General features: G+C 34.7%; 2 protein-coding genes across 2 annotated transcripts; one reads left to right on the top strand and one right to left on the bottom strand.

Annotated features, from left to right (window-relative positions):
• Positions 1–211: 211 nt before the first annotated feature.
• LOC145752007 (uncharacterized) lies at positions 212–3,046 on the top strand. Its single transcript, XM_082568189.1, has 7 exons — positions 212–542; positions 636–811; positions 923–1,326; positions 1,443–1,555; positions 1,665–1,877; positions 1,980–2,237; positions 2,361–3,046. Exons 1-7 carry the CDS (start codon positions 312–314, stop codon positions 2,640–2,642), a joined length of 1,677 nt encoding a protein of 558 aa, XP_082424315.1. The 5' UTR covers positions 212–311; the 3' UTR covers positions 2,643–3,046.
• A 1,727-nt stretch (positions 3,047–4,773) lies between these two features.
• On the bottom strand, positions 4,774–15,530 carry LOC145753373 (KICSTOR complex protein SZT2-like). Its single transcript, XM_082569786.1, has one exon. It carries the CDS (start codon positions 15,528–15,530, stop codon positions 5,136–5,138), a length of 10,395 nt encoding a protein of 3,464 aa, XP_082425912.1. The 3' UTR covers positions 4,774–5,135.
• Positions 15,531–16,268: the final 738 nt, after the last annotated feature.

Raw genomic sequence — 16,268 nt, 5'->3', positions numbered from 1 at the left:
AAATAAGATTACATATTTCCACAAAAAATTGTCGTAAAATTATAAAAAATAAATTTTAATCCTTTTTTAAATACCCAAATTTACATAAAACTGGTGATTGCGTGAATAAAATATCTTTCTAAATATTGCGTCATCGTTGTATGTGACGTCAAAAGTGTCTCGCTGGAAGCAAAAATCACATGATCGCGATTTTCGATTGCGTACTCGCTTTATTATAACTCACCGATTGTCGACGTGTATCATTCCCTCGAGCTTTTGTTTTGATACTGTTTGCCTGTGCAGTGTACTGCGCAATCAAATCAGCTTGAATAATGGATTATTTAGTGCAAGAACAACAATTCGATATGAATATGGGCTTTGAAGATATGGATTTTGATGAACTAAATGCATTGTTTGAAGAAAATAGCGAGTTATTGAATGATAATAATGAGAAATCCATATTTAATACAGAAACGGATTTTGTTGACGAGTTTTTAAACTTGGGCAACGATAACTCGTCAAAAAATGGAATATTTATTGGACCAACTGAGACTTTTGTTCAGGTAAAAAATGATAGTTAATTATATAAGTTATTCGTCATGTAATTTGCGTGTATTTTTTTAATTAAAACTTGACAATAACAATTATTTGTTTAGATGTCTGACCAAATGCAACCTTGTATTCTGGAAAAGTCGTGCAAAAGTGTGCTTGAAGATCACGCATATGCTTGTCCATCAGTTATTTCCATAGAAGACCCAGTTGAAAATACTGCAGATTTGTTACAATATTCACCCCATACATTGAGTGACAGTGGGATCTCATCTGTCTCTGGGTAATTGAAATTATTTTTTTATTACTTGTATTAAGTTAAACTTTAAAGGCCTTTAAATTTAAAGCCCTTAATAATCACTAAATACTAAGCTAAACAATCCTTTTTTCTTAGTTCACCTGAAATAAACCGTTCTCGTAACTCATCACTAAACAGTGGAGATATTGATGCAGTATCACCAGCATCAATTGAAGCTTTGCCATCTACCAATGCAAATGCTTATCATTTTGAGGACAAAGACTTACAGTTTGACTTCTCAGACCTTGAAGAGGGTGTACACACACTACAAGGCCAGTACAACAACAAATCGTCCACCACCTATGACGAAGTATCTAGTCTGCTACAAAACATCGACAGTAACATCTTTATGGAGACATCGTGTATGCAGAAACAAAACATGACTTGCGATTCTGATTCAAATGAATCGACAACCTCGAGTACTTTCAATCCTCCTAAAACACAACCAAAAAAGTCTTCTCTGGTTGGGTTACCAAACTTCAAACCATTGTCTTTAACAGGTAAAGTTACTTAAAAGAAATATTTAAATGATATTTTGTGTTACCCTACCTATACAATATAGTTAGGCTTTAAACAACTTGTTAATAGTTATAAAATGTGTTTGTTTTTAATTAAGATGAAGAAAAGCGTCTGTTGAATGATGAAGGAGTTACACTGCCAACTGATCTTCCATTGACAAGATCTGAAGAAAGAGTGTTGAAAAAAGTTCGCAGAAAAATAAGAAACAAGGTTTGTAAAAAACAAAAACTCAATAACACCAGATTAACAAACTAAAATGTGTTATTTAAAACAGAATTAATTTTGGAAGTAATTTTCAAATTTTTTTATTTATTTTTAGAAATCAGCTATGGCAAGTCGCCAAAAGAAGAAGGATTACATTGGAGGTTTAGAAGCTCGAGTAGCCAAGTGCACGAACCTAAACCAGACTCTCGCACAGCGGGTGAAGCAACTTGAACAACAAAACATCAGTCTTGTTGATCAACTAAAGAGAGTCCATGACATGGTGAAAGTGACAAGTAGCAAATCAACTCAAGCAACTACCTGTGTTATGGTAAGTTAGCAAAAACATGACATCTTTTACCGTATAACCCCTTATTTGGTGTGTTTTAGATTCTTGTTTTCGTATAAACTAAAACATAAATTTTATTTTAAGGTGCTCGTGTTATCTTTTGGTTTATTTATCGCTCCGAGTTACGGCCCCTTTAGTATTACTGACGAAGCAAGTTTAGTTGACATTCCGGAGGGTCATCGCTCCAGAAAGGTCCTGGAACACAACATCCACGACTTCAGTATCTCACAGTCCACTGTTGATGAGCCAAGCAATTTAAAGAATCTTTACTTGAAAGAAGTAAATGCTCAATTCGTCGAAGACTTGATTAAGACCAATGACAGGACCCTTACAATGAATAAGGTAAGTTAAAGAGAACTTCACTTTTTCATAAAGACTAAAATTTTATGAACAAAATGCAGTGAAAATAAAATAACAAGTATGTAATTGTTCTGTTGTTTTTAACTTTTTTCTTTTATATTCTAGGACCTTGCATCCAATCCAGTTATCGACAGCGATAACAAAACTGCCGACAACACAAGTTCAACAGGTACTCAAATGGACACTCCACTTAGCGATTCAAATCAATCCAGCACTGACAAAAACATAGAGGGATTTAATGAAAAACAGCAAAGCATAACTGCCCACAGAAAGGCATTAAATTCTGGCCACATAGAAAGTGGCTTAAATAATCAAAGACCTTATATGGAAAATGTTGATGCCACTGCTTGGCCTCCGAAAATTTCAGTTCGAAATGACGAAATATGAAGCAAAAAACTTTTCAGGCCAACAAAAAAGAATCATATTTAAAAAAACTTTTTATAAGAAAAAGGTCTCAGCACTAATTATTGATGAGAGATGATTATCTTGATTGTATATTGATGTGTCAAAAGATTTTTTTCATGAACTTACCGGCATTCGGTAGTATTTGCACTTACTGTATAAAAATGATGCTTATTCTGCGGGTATTTATCAAATACATTTCCAAAGAGATTTTAAAGTTTAAGTTTGTTGTGATAAAAGGTTAGGCTAGATAAATCTAACTATAAACAGAATTTTCACCAAAAAGAGATATCATGAAAGTTATACTTACCAGTCAAAATAGTGAAAAAATATAAAAAATAATGTTTTCCTAATATAATTAATTGTGTAGGCACACCATAGCCTCATGGACTTTGAACTTACTAAAGACTATTTTCACATGATGTATTTATTTAATTGATAAGAATATTACACAATGGTTATGTAAAGAAATAAAATAATAACAAAACAAACAAGAAAAAGGTATTATATTTAATTGTTTTTTTCTACAATAACATAACAACAAAGCAATTCTATTCTATTTAAGTTTACCAAAAAAACAGAAATAATTTTTTCAGTAATAATTGTGTTTTATATAGAATGTTTTTTTTGGCCAATGGGAAAAAAAAAGTACACCGAAACTTTAAAAGTGTACTAGTTTGATAAAACAACATTTACACGCATAGGCAGTGTTAATTAACTGGATTGTACTGGACAAATTCAAAGTGTGAAATTTTAAGTAATAAACTAATAAATTTAACTAATAACACTGAAAATAAATTTGGAACATTTCAATTGTTTAACCAAAAAAACATTAGGTTACTTTATTACTGGAAAACAATTATTTATACCCTATTTTAGATAACAATTTTTAATTTACACTAATACCTATTTCATGAACTTAAAAGTTATTTATTTATGAAAAAATTGCTAGCCCAAAATGCTTAGAAAATTAATATTATGACCTAGCTTTCAAAATTCTTACATCATTAACCAAGATAGCCAAGTGTCCACACATATCTCATCATGTACAGAATTGATAAGTTCTTCAAGAGCTCGTTTAACATCCTCTTCTTTAAACTTGGAGTTGCATGAATGTGGGACCGCTGCCAGCAACTCAACATCACTCGTAATATAGTTTACATCGAGCCAATCCAGTTATCGACAGCGATAACAAAACTGCCGACAACACAAGTTCAACAGGTACTCAAATGGACACTCCACTTAGCGATTCAAATCAATCCAGCACTGACAAAAACATAGAGGGATTTAATGAAAAACAGCAAAGCATAACTGCCCACAGAAAGGCATTAAATTCTGGCCACATAGAAAATGGCTTAAATAATCAAAGACCTTATATGGAAAATGTTGATGCCACTGCTTGGCCTCCGAAAATTTCAGTTCGAAATGACGAAATATGAAGCAAAAACCTTTTCAGGCCAACAAAAAAGAATCATATTTAAAAAAACTTTTTATAAGAAAAAGGTCTCAGCACTAATTATTGATGAGAGATGATTATCTTGATTGTATATTGATGTGTCAAAAGACTTTTTTCATTAACTTACCGGCATTCGGTAGTATTTGCACTTACTGTATAAAAATGATGCTTATTCTGCGGGTATTTATCAAATACATTTCCAAAGAGATTTTAAAGTTTAAGTTTGTTGTGATAGAAGGTTAGGCTAGATAAATCTTACTATAAACAGAATTTTCACCAAAAAGAGATATCATGTAAGTTATACTTACCAGTCAAAATAGTGAAAAATACAATAAAAGACAAAATAGTGAAAAAATATAAAAAATAATGTTTTCCTAATATAATTAATCATGTAGGCACACCATAGCCTCATAGACTTTGAACTTATTAAAGGCTATTTTCACATGATGTATTTATTTAATTGATAAGAATATTACACAATGGTTATGTAAAGAAATAAATAATAACAAAACAAACAAGAAAAAGGTATTATATTTAATTGTTTTTTTCTACAATAACATAACAACAAAGCAATTCTATTCAATTTAAGTTTACCAAAAAAACAGAAATAATTTTTTCAGTAATAATTGTGTTTTATATAGAATGGTTTTTTTGGCCAATGGAAAAAAAAAAGTACACCGAAACTTTAAAAGTGTACTAGTTTGATAAAACAACATTTACACGCATAGGCAGTGTTAATTAACTGGATTGTACTGGACAAATTCAAAGTGTGAAATTTTAAGTAATAAACTAATAAATTTAACTAATAACACTGAAAATAGATTTGGAACATTTAAATTGTTTAACCAAAAAAACATTAGGTTACTTTATTACTGGAAAACAATTATTTATACCCTATTTTAGATAAAAATTTTTGGTTTACATTAATACATATTTCGTGAACTTAAACGTTATTTATTTATAAAAAAATTGCTTGCTGAACTGCTTAGAAAATTAATATTATGACCTAGCTTTCAAAATTTTTACATCTTTAACCAAGATAGCCAAGTGTCCACACATATCTCATCATGTACAGAATTGATAAGTTCTTCAAGAGCTCGTTTAACATCCTCTTCTTTAAACTTGGAGTTGCATGAATGTGGGACCGCTGCCAGCAACTCAACATCACTCGTAATATAGTTTACATCGAGCGTTAACAAAACATGCGTTGTTTTGCTTACTATACAAACCCGATGAGTAGTATTGTCAATTGATATAAACTCGTAAGAAGATTTTGGAAACTGTTTCAAAAGGCGTTTTTGTAAATTTCTCCCATGTTTTAGAAATCTGTTTTTCGTTAAAAGTTTAACAATGTTTTCGTTATAGTCTTTGGCTGAAAACACTTTCATCAAATCCAACAGTCTTGAAAATTCAGTCACGTTAAGTGGGGAATTGAATAATTTATCCTGGCACATAAGTGCAAGTCTTTTCCAAAGGTGAATTCTAAAGCATTCAGTTTCTGCACTTTCACAGATTTTTTTTAATCCATTTCCAGTCCTCTCCATCTCACATGGAGCAAATTTGTTTCTGGATTCATCATCGGTATCACTTAACTCTACAATCGGCCGATGTAAAAAGGACATTATATCGTTTGAGGCTTCAGAAAATCGTCGTTTAAATGGGCTATGTGCTTTGGGAGACAATTTGGACAAATCACTTAGCGGCAAAGCTTTTCTTGTGAATGTGATAAAATAGTTGAGACTTAGCGTGTCTTTGTTGTTGTCATCACTGTATGCAACAACAAGCGACACGTTGCGATTGTTGTGTTCTCTTGTATTACAATCTTCGATGTGGATGTTTAAAATGGCTGAAAGGGTGTAAATTATTCTTTCGGTTGTCAGTGAGTTTGTGTTCATTTCACAAACCTTAATATGTAGACTTGTAGCGTTATCTAAAATAAACTCAAACAGTTCAACGTCGCTAACATTAATGCATGGCACTTGTACTAATCCTGTTAATAAATGATTCGAGAGGTTGGTAATAAATGGAGAATAACATGTAAGTATCTTCTCGAACAAATCAACCAAATTGAGATTTGTAACTGATGGAGAATCCTGTAAAATAAGTTGAACAAATTTTAACTGAGATTCGAGTGCGAATTCGTGGATTCTCAATCGCTCTTTAAATTTTTTGTTGTCATTTAAAAAGTTGTGATGTCCCTTTTTGGTCACAGCAGCTTGGTCATTGTAGTGATAATTATCTATAAGATAAAGAACTGCCTTAAGCTGGTTGTTTTTAAGGCATAACTTCACCATAAATATTCCACCAGTCATAACCCTATACAGATACAAAGGCTGAAGATTGTTTTTCTTTGGGCTAGCATTGTTGACATTTTTTGTTACTTTACCTGTGCTCTTAACTGAGTTTATTTTTAACTCAACAAACCCGACCCAGAGCTGTTTGTACGCTTCAGATGTCATGTTCCAATATTTATTTATGTCAATTGCACACTTTTGATCAAGAGATGAAGCATCCAGTACAGTTTTACCCATTGAATCGCCGGATTTTCTGCGATAAGACTGCAAAACAGAACTGGTTTTCGATAAAAAAGAATGTTTGGATGAGTCGGTCTCAGTTTTTGATGCATTCTGATCGAAAATTTGATATCTCGTAGCAAGGTTTTTGGTCGAATTATTGAACAACACAGGAGCTGAAACAGAATGTAAAAATCTAGAATAGGATAGCATAACCGATAATGTGTTTGACGAAACAGTGTAAGTAATAGTAGAAGTATTAGACCAGGCTGAGCAAATATTCTTTAGAATTAACCTATCGTTGTTTATAATAGATTTTCGCCTAGCAATAGAAACACACTGTTCACCATATTTAGTCACTAAATCACAGCCAATTGGTGTCAAAATTGGTTTAGACGGTACCTGCTCTAAATAAGTGTCAACGAAATACAGATAGGTCTTTGCATTTTTCTTTTTGTATTTGTCTATTTTGTCAATCATGGTACACTTGGTTAAACACTCCATAGAATAAGTCTGTGTATTTGAATCAACATTTTTTGCTTTTGGTTTAAGATTGGAATGATTAAACAGGCCTAGTTTTTGAAAGGTAACATTTTGTAGCATCGAATATCTGGCATTGTGAAAGTCGACACACTTTTTAAGTTGCGATTCAAGCGACTTTAACTTTTCATTGTGTAAATTGTAACTGTACATTTTTAGAGATTTCTTATCAGTGGACACATAGGTGAAATGTTGTCTTGGAATGTAAGAAGATGATGAGATTAAGCTGTGTTGTGGACTGGGGCTAACCTCGGGGTTAAACGAAACATCATAGGGGGCTAGTTTCTGGATAGAGTTCACTACAGGGTCAGTTTTTAAAGCTGCAGTTGGGGAGGCTGTTACTTTTTTCCATACCTGAAAATTGCAAGAAATTAACAGGAAATTTGTGTAGATTCCGGGAATTTTATTAACAAACAATATTTTAGTGTCCCTGTTTTTCCAAATGGAGTTGTCATCAAGCGTTTTAGTGTACTGAAGAACAGTAGATCCAGTTAAAATATCTTCTATAATTTTTATAATATTAAAAATCGATTGGTGCAAGGACATCTGACTTAGACATTCAAGTGGAAGCAAAGAAACAGTTGGGCTTGAAACAGAAAGCATGTAGTTTATCCATTGTGCTAATAACAAGTAATAAGCTTGGTTTAAATCCCCAAATGTAGATTCTTTATCATTATTCTTTGTTGAAATGTCGGTTGAGGACTGAAATAACTTCATCATAGTCGGGGTTTTTTTGATTTCTATTTCTTTTAGTGTTGAATGTGGAACACATAAAATCATTTCCATAACTGCATCGCACAATGCATGATGAATTGCCATTTTTAAGTTGTCCTGAAATACAATTTTCATAACCTCTGGTTTCCAAACATGAAAGCGAATAACGGGTAACTGTTTTTCATCCACATCGGGGTTAATCGTGGTCACCCTGACAAGATCTTCTATAGTGGTTTGATCTGTGATGTTTAAAGGGCCTGCAGGAATCTTACCCGGCAATGCATCCAAACAAATGCATGCAATTCCAATCCCATGGCTTCCTTTGGCAGTCTGACTGTTGTAAATGTACATGTTATTGGATGAGTAATCTTGGGTTGCAACATTAGAAGATATCGGGTAAGGGTAAAAATGTGCATTGGCTTCAGTGTAGCGAGGCACTGTGAAATCTTTTAAGAGATGCTGATGGAGATAGTATACAAATGACGAAAGCCTTTTCTTACCAGCCACCATATCAGGCATTAATCGAAATGTAATTGTTTCATCAGGTGGTTTTACAGTGGAGTTTTCCCTAGGTTGAATAAGTAAGACGTCCTCTGGGGTCAACTTAAACGAAGGATTACGACTTAACATCAAAGATATGCTTTCCAAAACAGTTTCATCAAGTTTTCTTTTAATTGAATCTCGGATCCCGTCTAAGTATGTACGCTCTTCTGCTGTAAGGTCGTGAACTCCATGCCATTCTAAGATCAGTTTGGATTTATTGGATGATATGCTGTCCTTAGAAGAGGACAACGACAAGGTGCTTCCATGAAGTTGCTCAGAAGAGGCTTGCTTCTGAAATCGAGCTGATCGTCTACCTGAAGTTTCTGTTTTTTTGATTTGTTCTTTTATTCGACAATAATAAATTGAGCCACCACTGCCCTCCTGAAAAACAAACATATTTTTCTGATTGATCACAGCAAAATTTTTTAGAAAGGAACGAACGGTGGACAGCGCATTGGTTGAACCCATAAAAGGGGTGCCACAAATTCTATGATGAAGCAGAATTTCTTCTGTAAATATACACTTGCATTCAAAGTAGCCAGATGGAAAGTTCATGTTAGCGGCTAGGTAGTCACCCGACTGATTTTGTTCATCTTGGTTGGCTTGGTCATAGTGCGGAGATTGGTAAACGGAGTTTTCGTCCTTCTTCCAAATTTCATCAGGCGGTTCTTCTACAAGAAGGAAATGAGACAAATGGCTAGCATGCAACTTTTTTAGCAAGAGCATTTGATTCACTGCCTTACAGGAAGAGCGAAGATTCTCACACAAATTTTCGACAATGTTTTTTTGAGCACACTGCACAGAGAACGGCATTTTTGTGCTACAGCGTCGGTGGAATAAAATAGTTGCACAGTCACCTGCGATTGAAACAATAAGCCAAAAGTTGGGAAGTTGGCTGTTTGCGTCTTGCATCGAAAACGTGAAGTCTTCACCCTCTTCAAAGTCACTGACTTCACCATCATATCCTGAACCAATCCAACTCGTATAACTGTAATGTCTGTGAGAGTTATCAGATTGGGGACTAATCCCCAGTTCAGAGTTGTACACAGAGAAATCTTCACATATGTTTGCAGGAATTGAGGAAAACGAAAACTGAGTGGAAACGTCATCTGTCTTAGAATAATCTAAACCAAGTGGAGTTACGGGCATTGAAGTCCCACTTTCCCTGCTAAGGTTAAGGCCAGGTGTGCTTTCCAATTCTCGGCCGTAGCTCAATGAATACTTTGCCTGGGGGTGATTGTAATTGGGAGAGGTAAGATTAAAATTTCTTAGGTGGGTTGGTATATTTGAAAGGTTCAATGGAGAAGGAGTTGTAATGTTCGGATGATAGTGCTTTTTGTCGGAGAGCATGGAAGATACAGAAGAGCTCCGATGTGATAACAACATGGAGTTTGATAAGTCGACAGAAGATGATGCTTTTTTAATAGGGTTTCTATGATTTGGGTTTTTTGTTTGAACATTTGAATTGTCGGTTTCGATCACAGGAATGTTCATTGGCGAATATTTAGTAACAGGACTGTCTGTTGGGCCCTTTTGTGGATTTACAATATGGCTGTTGATAATATCTTCATTAATTGGCTTAAAGGTAGTATCAAGTCCAAGGTAATAAAAATTCCCTTCCTTTTTTAACTTGTAGTTTGACAGTTCCTTCTTTTCTAACTCTTCTTCGAAAAAAGTCTTACTTTTTTCAGCCCCATAAATAAATTGAAGTTCTATACATCTTCGAATGCGGTTTGACGATTGAGAATTTTTGATATGAAGCGAAACTCTGTCCAATGTTGAAGAATTAATAGGTTCGCAGGACCTTAAAGAAGAGACTATTTCGTCTTCCAAAAACCACTTAATTTTCTTAGTGAAACCCTCAACACACGGCAAACATTCCTTTGGAATATCATTCGACACACTTCCGTTCAAGGAAATTGAAGGAAGATAAATCCAAATTAAATCCAGAGTGATCTTTAATTTGTCAAGGTTGACACTGCTACACGGTTTGTCGAAAAAACTTAAAACTGTTTTCAAGTTCACGGGTAAGTTTGTTACTGGCATAGATCCATGACTGCCAGTTGCCTTATCTCGGACAGTACAGGCCATGCATAAAAACAATGGCGTTACCTCTTTCGCTGGGTAACTGTCCTCATTATCCGACGCTTGTCCAGAGGAAGAAAAAATTTTTAAGTTCGGAGTTTTGTCAACTTTTTTATTTTCAGTTTTGTCGGAGGTTTCATTGGCCACACTTTCGAATTGTATCTCCTCAATGTCAGTTTCAGATGTGTTTTTAAAAGTGTTTAAACTTGTTTCATGTTGCGTCAAAAATGGTGATGTCACTGAAAAGTATAAATCAGGTACCGAAGGAACAGGTCGACAATACTTTTTAATAATAGTCGAAAAGTATTTTTCAATTTGATCGTTTGAACCAGAGATATGTCTTTGATGTTCTACATTTAAATTTGCAACTGGAAATTCGGGTAAATCAGTCCAACCAGATTGCAAGCAAATTGAATGCAGTTTTCTATTGTCTACTCTTTTAATGGGAAGCGTTGTTAGTTTTTTAACAGGCTGTCGATTAACTTCGGTCATTAATTCATCTTCGTCAGAGCTTTTACTACTTCTGGGCTTGCTATTTTTTTCATTTTCTGAAGAACGGTGGCCATGAGAATGGCGACTGTGTACCAAAGCAAAAGCACTTTTACCACCTGTCGGCATTTGCGGTGAGCAACTAATTTCTTTCAACCTTGGAATGCTTGATGGCTTTTTATGAATCTCGACGTTGTTTGTTTTATTTGGAATTGGGACAAATGGACTTAAATCTGATTTAATAGCTGTGTCTGTTAATTGTATTTTAGCATCGTCCCCAATCTTTGTTATTGGGGAATTTTTATTCGACTCTACGGAAATTAGTTTACTAAATTGTTGGTTAGGAGGTGAGCACATATCTTCAATATCTTCTGATTCAAATAGTGGATCCACAAAGTTAGTGGACATGTTTTCTGGTACAGAACTGTTCTGACTTTTAAACTCATTAACTTGCGGGCAGTTGAGTAAAATAAAATCGGTGATGTCAATTTCCTGAACAGATTCATTGCAAACAGAATCGGTCACAATTTGAAGATCGTCGATGTTTGGAGAGGCAGATTTTAATTGTATTCCGGTGAAAACACCAACTGCAAAAGAGCGATGATACAAATCAGCAATTGTACTACAAAATAAATTTAACCTTTCAGTTTGTGAGTTCCTCAAGGAAAAAACGTCATCTGTTGCTTCACTGTTTATCGATGGAAAAGATTTCATGTAAGGTCTTTCACGTCGAGGTGAAAGCAATTGGTAACTTTGATTTGAATTAAACTCATTATCTAAAGCATCAGCAGGGTACCTGAAATCTTGTACACTGTCTGGCCATTTTAACAAATTTCCGGTTTGATTTTGCAGAAAACTGCTAACAATTAATTGCATCGAGCAATTATAAACATAAATTGGAAGAGTTCGATTTTTGATGTTAGTTATTTCACTGCGAGGGCTATCGCCATTTTCACATATCACGGAAGGCAAGCGCTTGATGGAAATACGTCTAAAGGTTTTGGTTGCTGTCGAACTCACATCGAAAACTCTTTCATCAACATTAATGGTCGGAGAAATTAAATTTTCTTCATTGCCTTGATTTGATTCTGCAGTGTTGGATGCATTATCACTTTGAGTATTCAATTCTTCTTCAGTTTTGTCCTCCGACTGAGCATTGAATGTGTCAAGAAAATCTTGGTAAGTTGAAGGCATGATGATCACGAAAACTTGTCCTTGCTCACCTCGAGTTAGAAAACAGCTCCAAGGCATCCCGTTTGTTGAGATATCATTTTCTTCGCTCGTTTTTGCAGAAAGATGCAAAGTCAACTCGGTTTGGTCTTCTTCTGTTAACTCTACTTCACACTCGGATATTTTTTCCAGGGATTTGTAAAGAGATTGAAAGAGAGTATCATTGGAGCCATCCTTAATACGTTTCTCCTCCTGTAGAGTCATAAATAATAATTTCACCCTTGAGCTTTGTTCGAGAAGGTCAACAAGATTAAAAACACAGGGAAAATGGTGGATTTCTTCACTGACCCTTACACCATTAGCAAAAGGTCGTGTAAAAGTTGCTTCAAACTCTTGCTGTGTTTCATCGCAGTTAAAGCAATCATTTTCAATTAATGGAGTATTTGGCACAGCAGGAAGCAGGTCTAATTTTTGTGGTAAGGTAGACATCATGTTGCTGTCATCAGAGCACATTAATAGTAAGTGCTCTAAAGTAACGACGCTACTAATACACTTAGTGTCATTCTCAACAATAACGTTAGGAATTTCTTTGTAAGTAACACCAGTGTAATATGACTCAGTTACAAACTTAGAATCAAAATGCATGCTGGAAGTACTGCCTGGACTTAAGTTAAAAACATTGTTCTGTTGGGCTATACCTTCCTGTGGTTCCACCCATACTTCAACAGCGAGCTGTATTTCTTTTTGTCCACTGCTGGTGTACACTTCATCGTCTGAGTCTGTTGAACTCAAAGATGACTCCAGAGAGTGTAAGGTGGGAGGAAATATGAGATACTGCACAAGGCAGATATTGTTTCGTTCGCAATGTTGGATATCGCTGTTCGAATCGGGAAACATTAAAAATTCTTTCATAAGATTAACGAAACCCGAAAAAGAATGAGCAATGTGGAAACCTTCTTTCATTCTAATTTTAAGTAGCATGTTAGCGACACTTGAAGCCGTATTCATAGACAAAGGTGTACACGCTGCATTAGTTAAGGACCAAACAAAACGATGGTGATCCAAATACCATCTCATATCACGCATTCTTATCATCGGATCGTTAGTTTCGTTTCTGGATTTTGTGCGAAATGTGTAGTCACTAAGGGGTAAAATATTCAAGTAGTCTCTTGGTATAACTGGGTATTTTACTAGTATTTGGTCGACGGGTTTGTGCATTAAAACAACGCAGCTTGCTTTATCGCTACCTGATGTGTAGCGGGCTCTTAGAATAGGAGATTGTCTTGAACTGGCATGTCGAATCTTTTGAATACTCATGGAATTTGTAGAGCCTGTTACAATAAGAGAAGCAACATTTTTTCGTAATTCATCAACATATTTTTTCCGAATTTCTCCTGATATGCCTACGAGAAAAGCAATTTTTACCACAAGGGCTGGGGTCTTGTTGGATAATCTAACTAGTAGAAAGGAAAGTGGTTTTTCATTATTATCTTCATAGATAAATTTTACATAAGTCTGATACTCAAGCAAAACAAAACTACTCCAATCTCTAAGCATGGTCGTAAGCTGACTTAAAGCAAGTCTACATTGAACAACGTTGTATCTGCCCTCTTGGGAAGGCATATGAAGGTTTTGTGGCAATGGCATATCATGCTTTAAAATGATCTCAATGCGATGAATGTGCAGCCATTTTTGCCACAAACTTACATCCAAAGAAAGGATCGGCTTCCAGTAAGAAGAGAAGCTTGTAGGGGTGTGAGCAGCTTGGGTAGCTAAAACATAGTCTTCAGAATTACTAGACACATAATACAAAGATTGACCTTGTTGGAGAATATCAGATACTTTGTAGCGAGCTGGTTCATTAGCGAATGTGTTTAAATAATAAAGCATATGGTCACCTTGGGTTAAGTCTTGCAGAAAATAAAGCAATCTATGAAGCACCATTCTGCGAGGCTTCGACCACTTGCTGCCTTCGGTTCTTTTAGTCACATCAAGTAAGAATTCATAGCTTCCAGTGATGTTTACATTTATTTTGCACAACTTTTTGCTCAAGGGCCATGCTGACGAAATGTGGTATTCAATAAAAGTGCAGTTTTTCCACCATGGCAAGACCAAATCAATTTCAATGATGCTCTTGTAAATTTTGACACTTCTAACTTCGTAGCCTTCGCGAATGCGGGAATTTACAACGGTTAAAAGTGAAATGCGCAAAGTGCGTTCGTCCTGTTTACGTGTTAACAAAACAGGCGGCTCCATCTTGTGTCCGGTTATATTCTGTAATTCCATGTTTGAGCAAATATTCCGAAACTTGTCTAAGTCGATGACTGATTGCTTTACGCTTTCCGCTTCTTGGTGAAAACTCCACAGCAACAAACACCTCTGGTAATAATTCATGTGTGTTGTTTCCGTGATAGGAAAAGTAAAGGTGTTAATGTACTTGCCCTTCGTAGAATTGGCAATAAATATCATGAGTTTAGTATTGGAAATGTATCCGAAATCGCACAAGGATACTTCTGAAGGATTAACATGTATAAAAGAACACGAAACAGTAGAATAGTGACATTGCTTTAATAATTTGTTTAGCATTGAAGATTCCGGTTCTCCTATTACACCATCGGTGATAATAACAATTGATGAACTACTGTTGGTCGGTAAAAGTCTGATGCCTAACAGAGCAGTCCGTAACATCCCGATTAAAATGTCATCATGCTTTGGTAGCGTTGTCTTTTGGGTCACAACTTCGGCAATCTTTTGGGTGTCGTAAATGTTTTGTTTCACGATGTCGAGTATATTTTGGATGGATTCTAAGGTGAGGTGACATCCCTGGATCAAAACCTTTTGGTTGATGGTTTCCATGCTGTTGCTACATTTGCTGTTGTAAGTGCCATGCCACTGTGCAAATACAGTAACAAACACGGCTGGTATTATCGGGGCACTGTTAAAAGTCCCAGCCAGAGTGTAAGGCTGTATTAGAGACACTAGACATTCCTCCAAGTTGAAAAGAATTGCGTCAAGCATGCTACATTGCTGGAATGTATCCACTCTTAACATTGAGGCAGTTAAATCGAGGGCAAATACAAAGCGATAACGACTGGACAAAAATGTTAGGCGTGTGTCTGATCCTATGAAACATTCTGATTTATTCTTGTCATTTTTATAATCGAAAACTGCAGAGACAACTTCTAAAGAGTCCGAGCTATGATCTGCATGTGGAGATAAGGAAAGGGTCGTGTTCAGATTGTCGAAATACCATTCCATGCGGATGTTTCGGGAAATTCTGAGTTCTTTTCCGAGCAAAATATAAAGCTCTTTGGCCTGAATTGGCTTTTTTGAGTCTCCCATTATTGCAGATTGAATTGTCATTTAAACTAAAAAACAATATCTTATTGAAAAAATTTATCCAAATAAAATAAAATGTATATAATAAAAATTTGTCTAAAAAGCTTATAATCTTTAAAAAAATTAAGCTACCTTTTAACTTTAATACATTGGAGATTCACAGCTAAATAAGAAAGTGAGTGAAAAGAACTTGATTGACCTGTTATAATAATTAATTTAATTTAAAAAAAGTACATAATTCTCACAAAAGTAAGCTAAAAATGTATAGTACCGTATGTACTTAATATTGTTGTGCATGGAATTTTCTGGTTAAAATATTCTCTTGTATTTGTATGTTGTTGTATTCTTATCCTGGTAAAATAATGTTTAAATAATAACACCAAACACAACTGTGGAATTATTTAAAATATTGTTAAAAATCAAACAATTAGAATACCTTACTTTTTTTCTTTCTTGTTTAGACTCTCAGTGTTACTTCATACTGTTACGTTTCATCTATAAAAAATATGTTTCATCTATTAAAAATATGTTTCATCTATTAAAAATATGTTTCATCTATCAAAAATATGTTTCATCTATTAAAAATATGTTTCATCTATTAAAAATATGTTTCATCTATTAAAAAAAGTTAAAAAAGGTTCATGTAGCAACAAAGATTTGTGAAGATTTATGGACAAAAACTCTCAGTGTTACTTCATACTGTTACGTTTCATCTATAAAAAATATGTTTCATCTAAATATGTTTCATCTATTAAAAATATG

Source organism: Corella eumyota, chromosome 5 (genome assembly GCF_963082875.1).
Source record: "Corella eumyota chromosome 5, kaCorEumy4.1, whole genome shotgun sequence".
Taxonomy (NCBI): Eukaryota; Metazoa; Chordata; class Ascidiacea; order Phlebobranchia; family Corellidae; genus Corella; species Corella eumyota.
Note: the sequence above shows the minus strand (reverse complement) of the source record. Positions and strands in the feature narration are given on the sequence as shown.

Bases quoted from the DNA above. Each gene is read 5' to 3' on its own strand.
- LOC145752007 (XM_082568189.1), top strand. From the start codon at position 312: ATGGATTATTTAGTGCAAGAACAACAATTCGATATGAATATGGGCTTT. The intron at 1,556-1,664 runs GTTTGTAAAAAA...ATTTATTTTTAG, and splicing joins GCAGAAAAATAAGAAACAAG to AAATCAGCTATGGCAAGTCG. The intron at 2,238-2,360 runs GTAAGTTAAAGA...TTTATATTCTAG, and splicing joins GGACCCTTACAATGAATAAG to GACCTTGCATCCAATCCAGT.
- LOC145753373 (XM_082569786.1), bottom strand. From the start codon at position 15,530: ATGACAATTCAATCTGCAATAATGGGAGACTCAAAAAAGCCAATTCAG.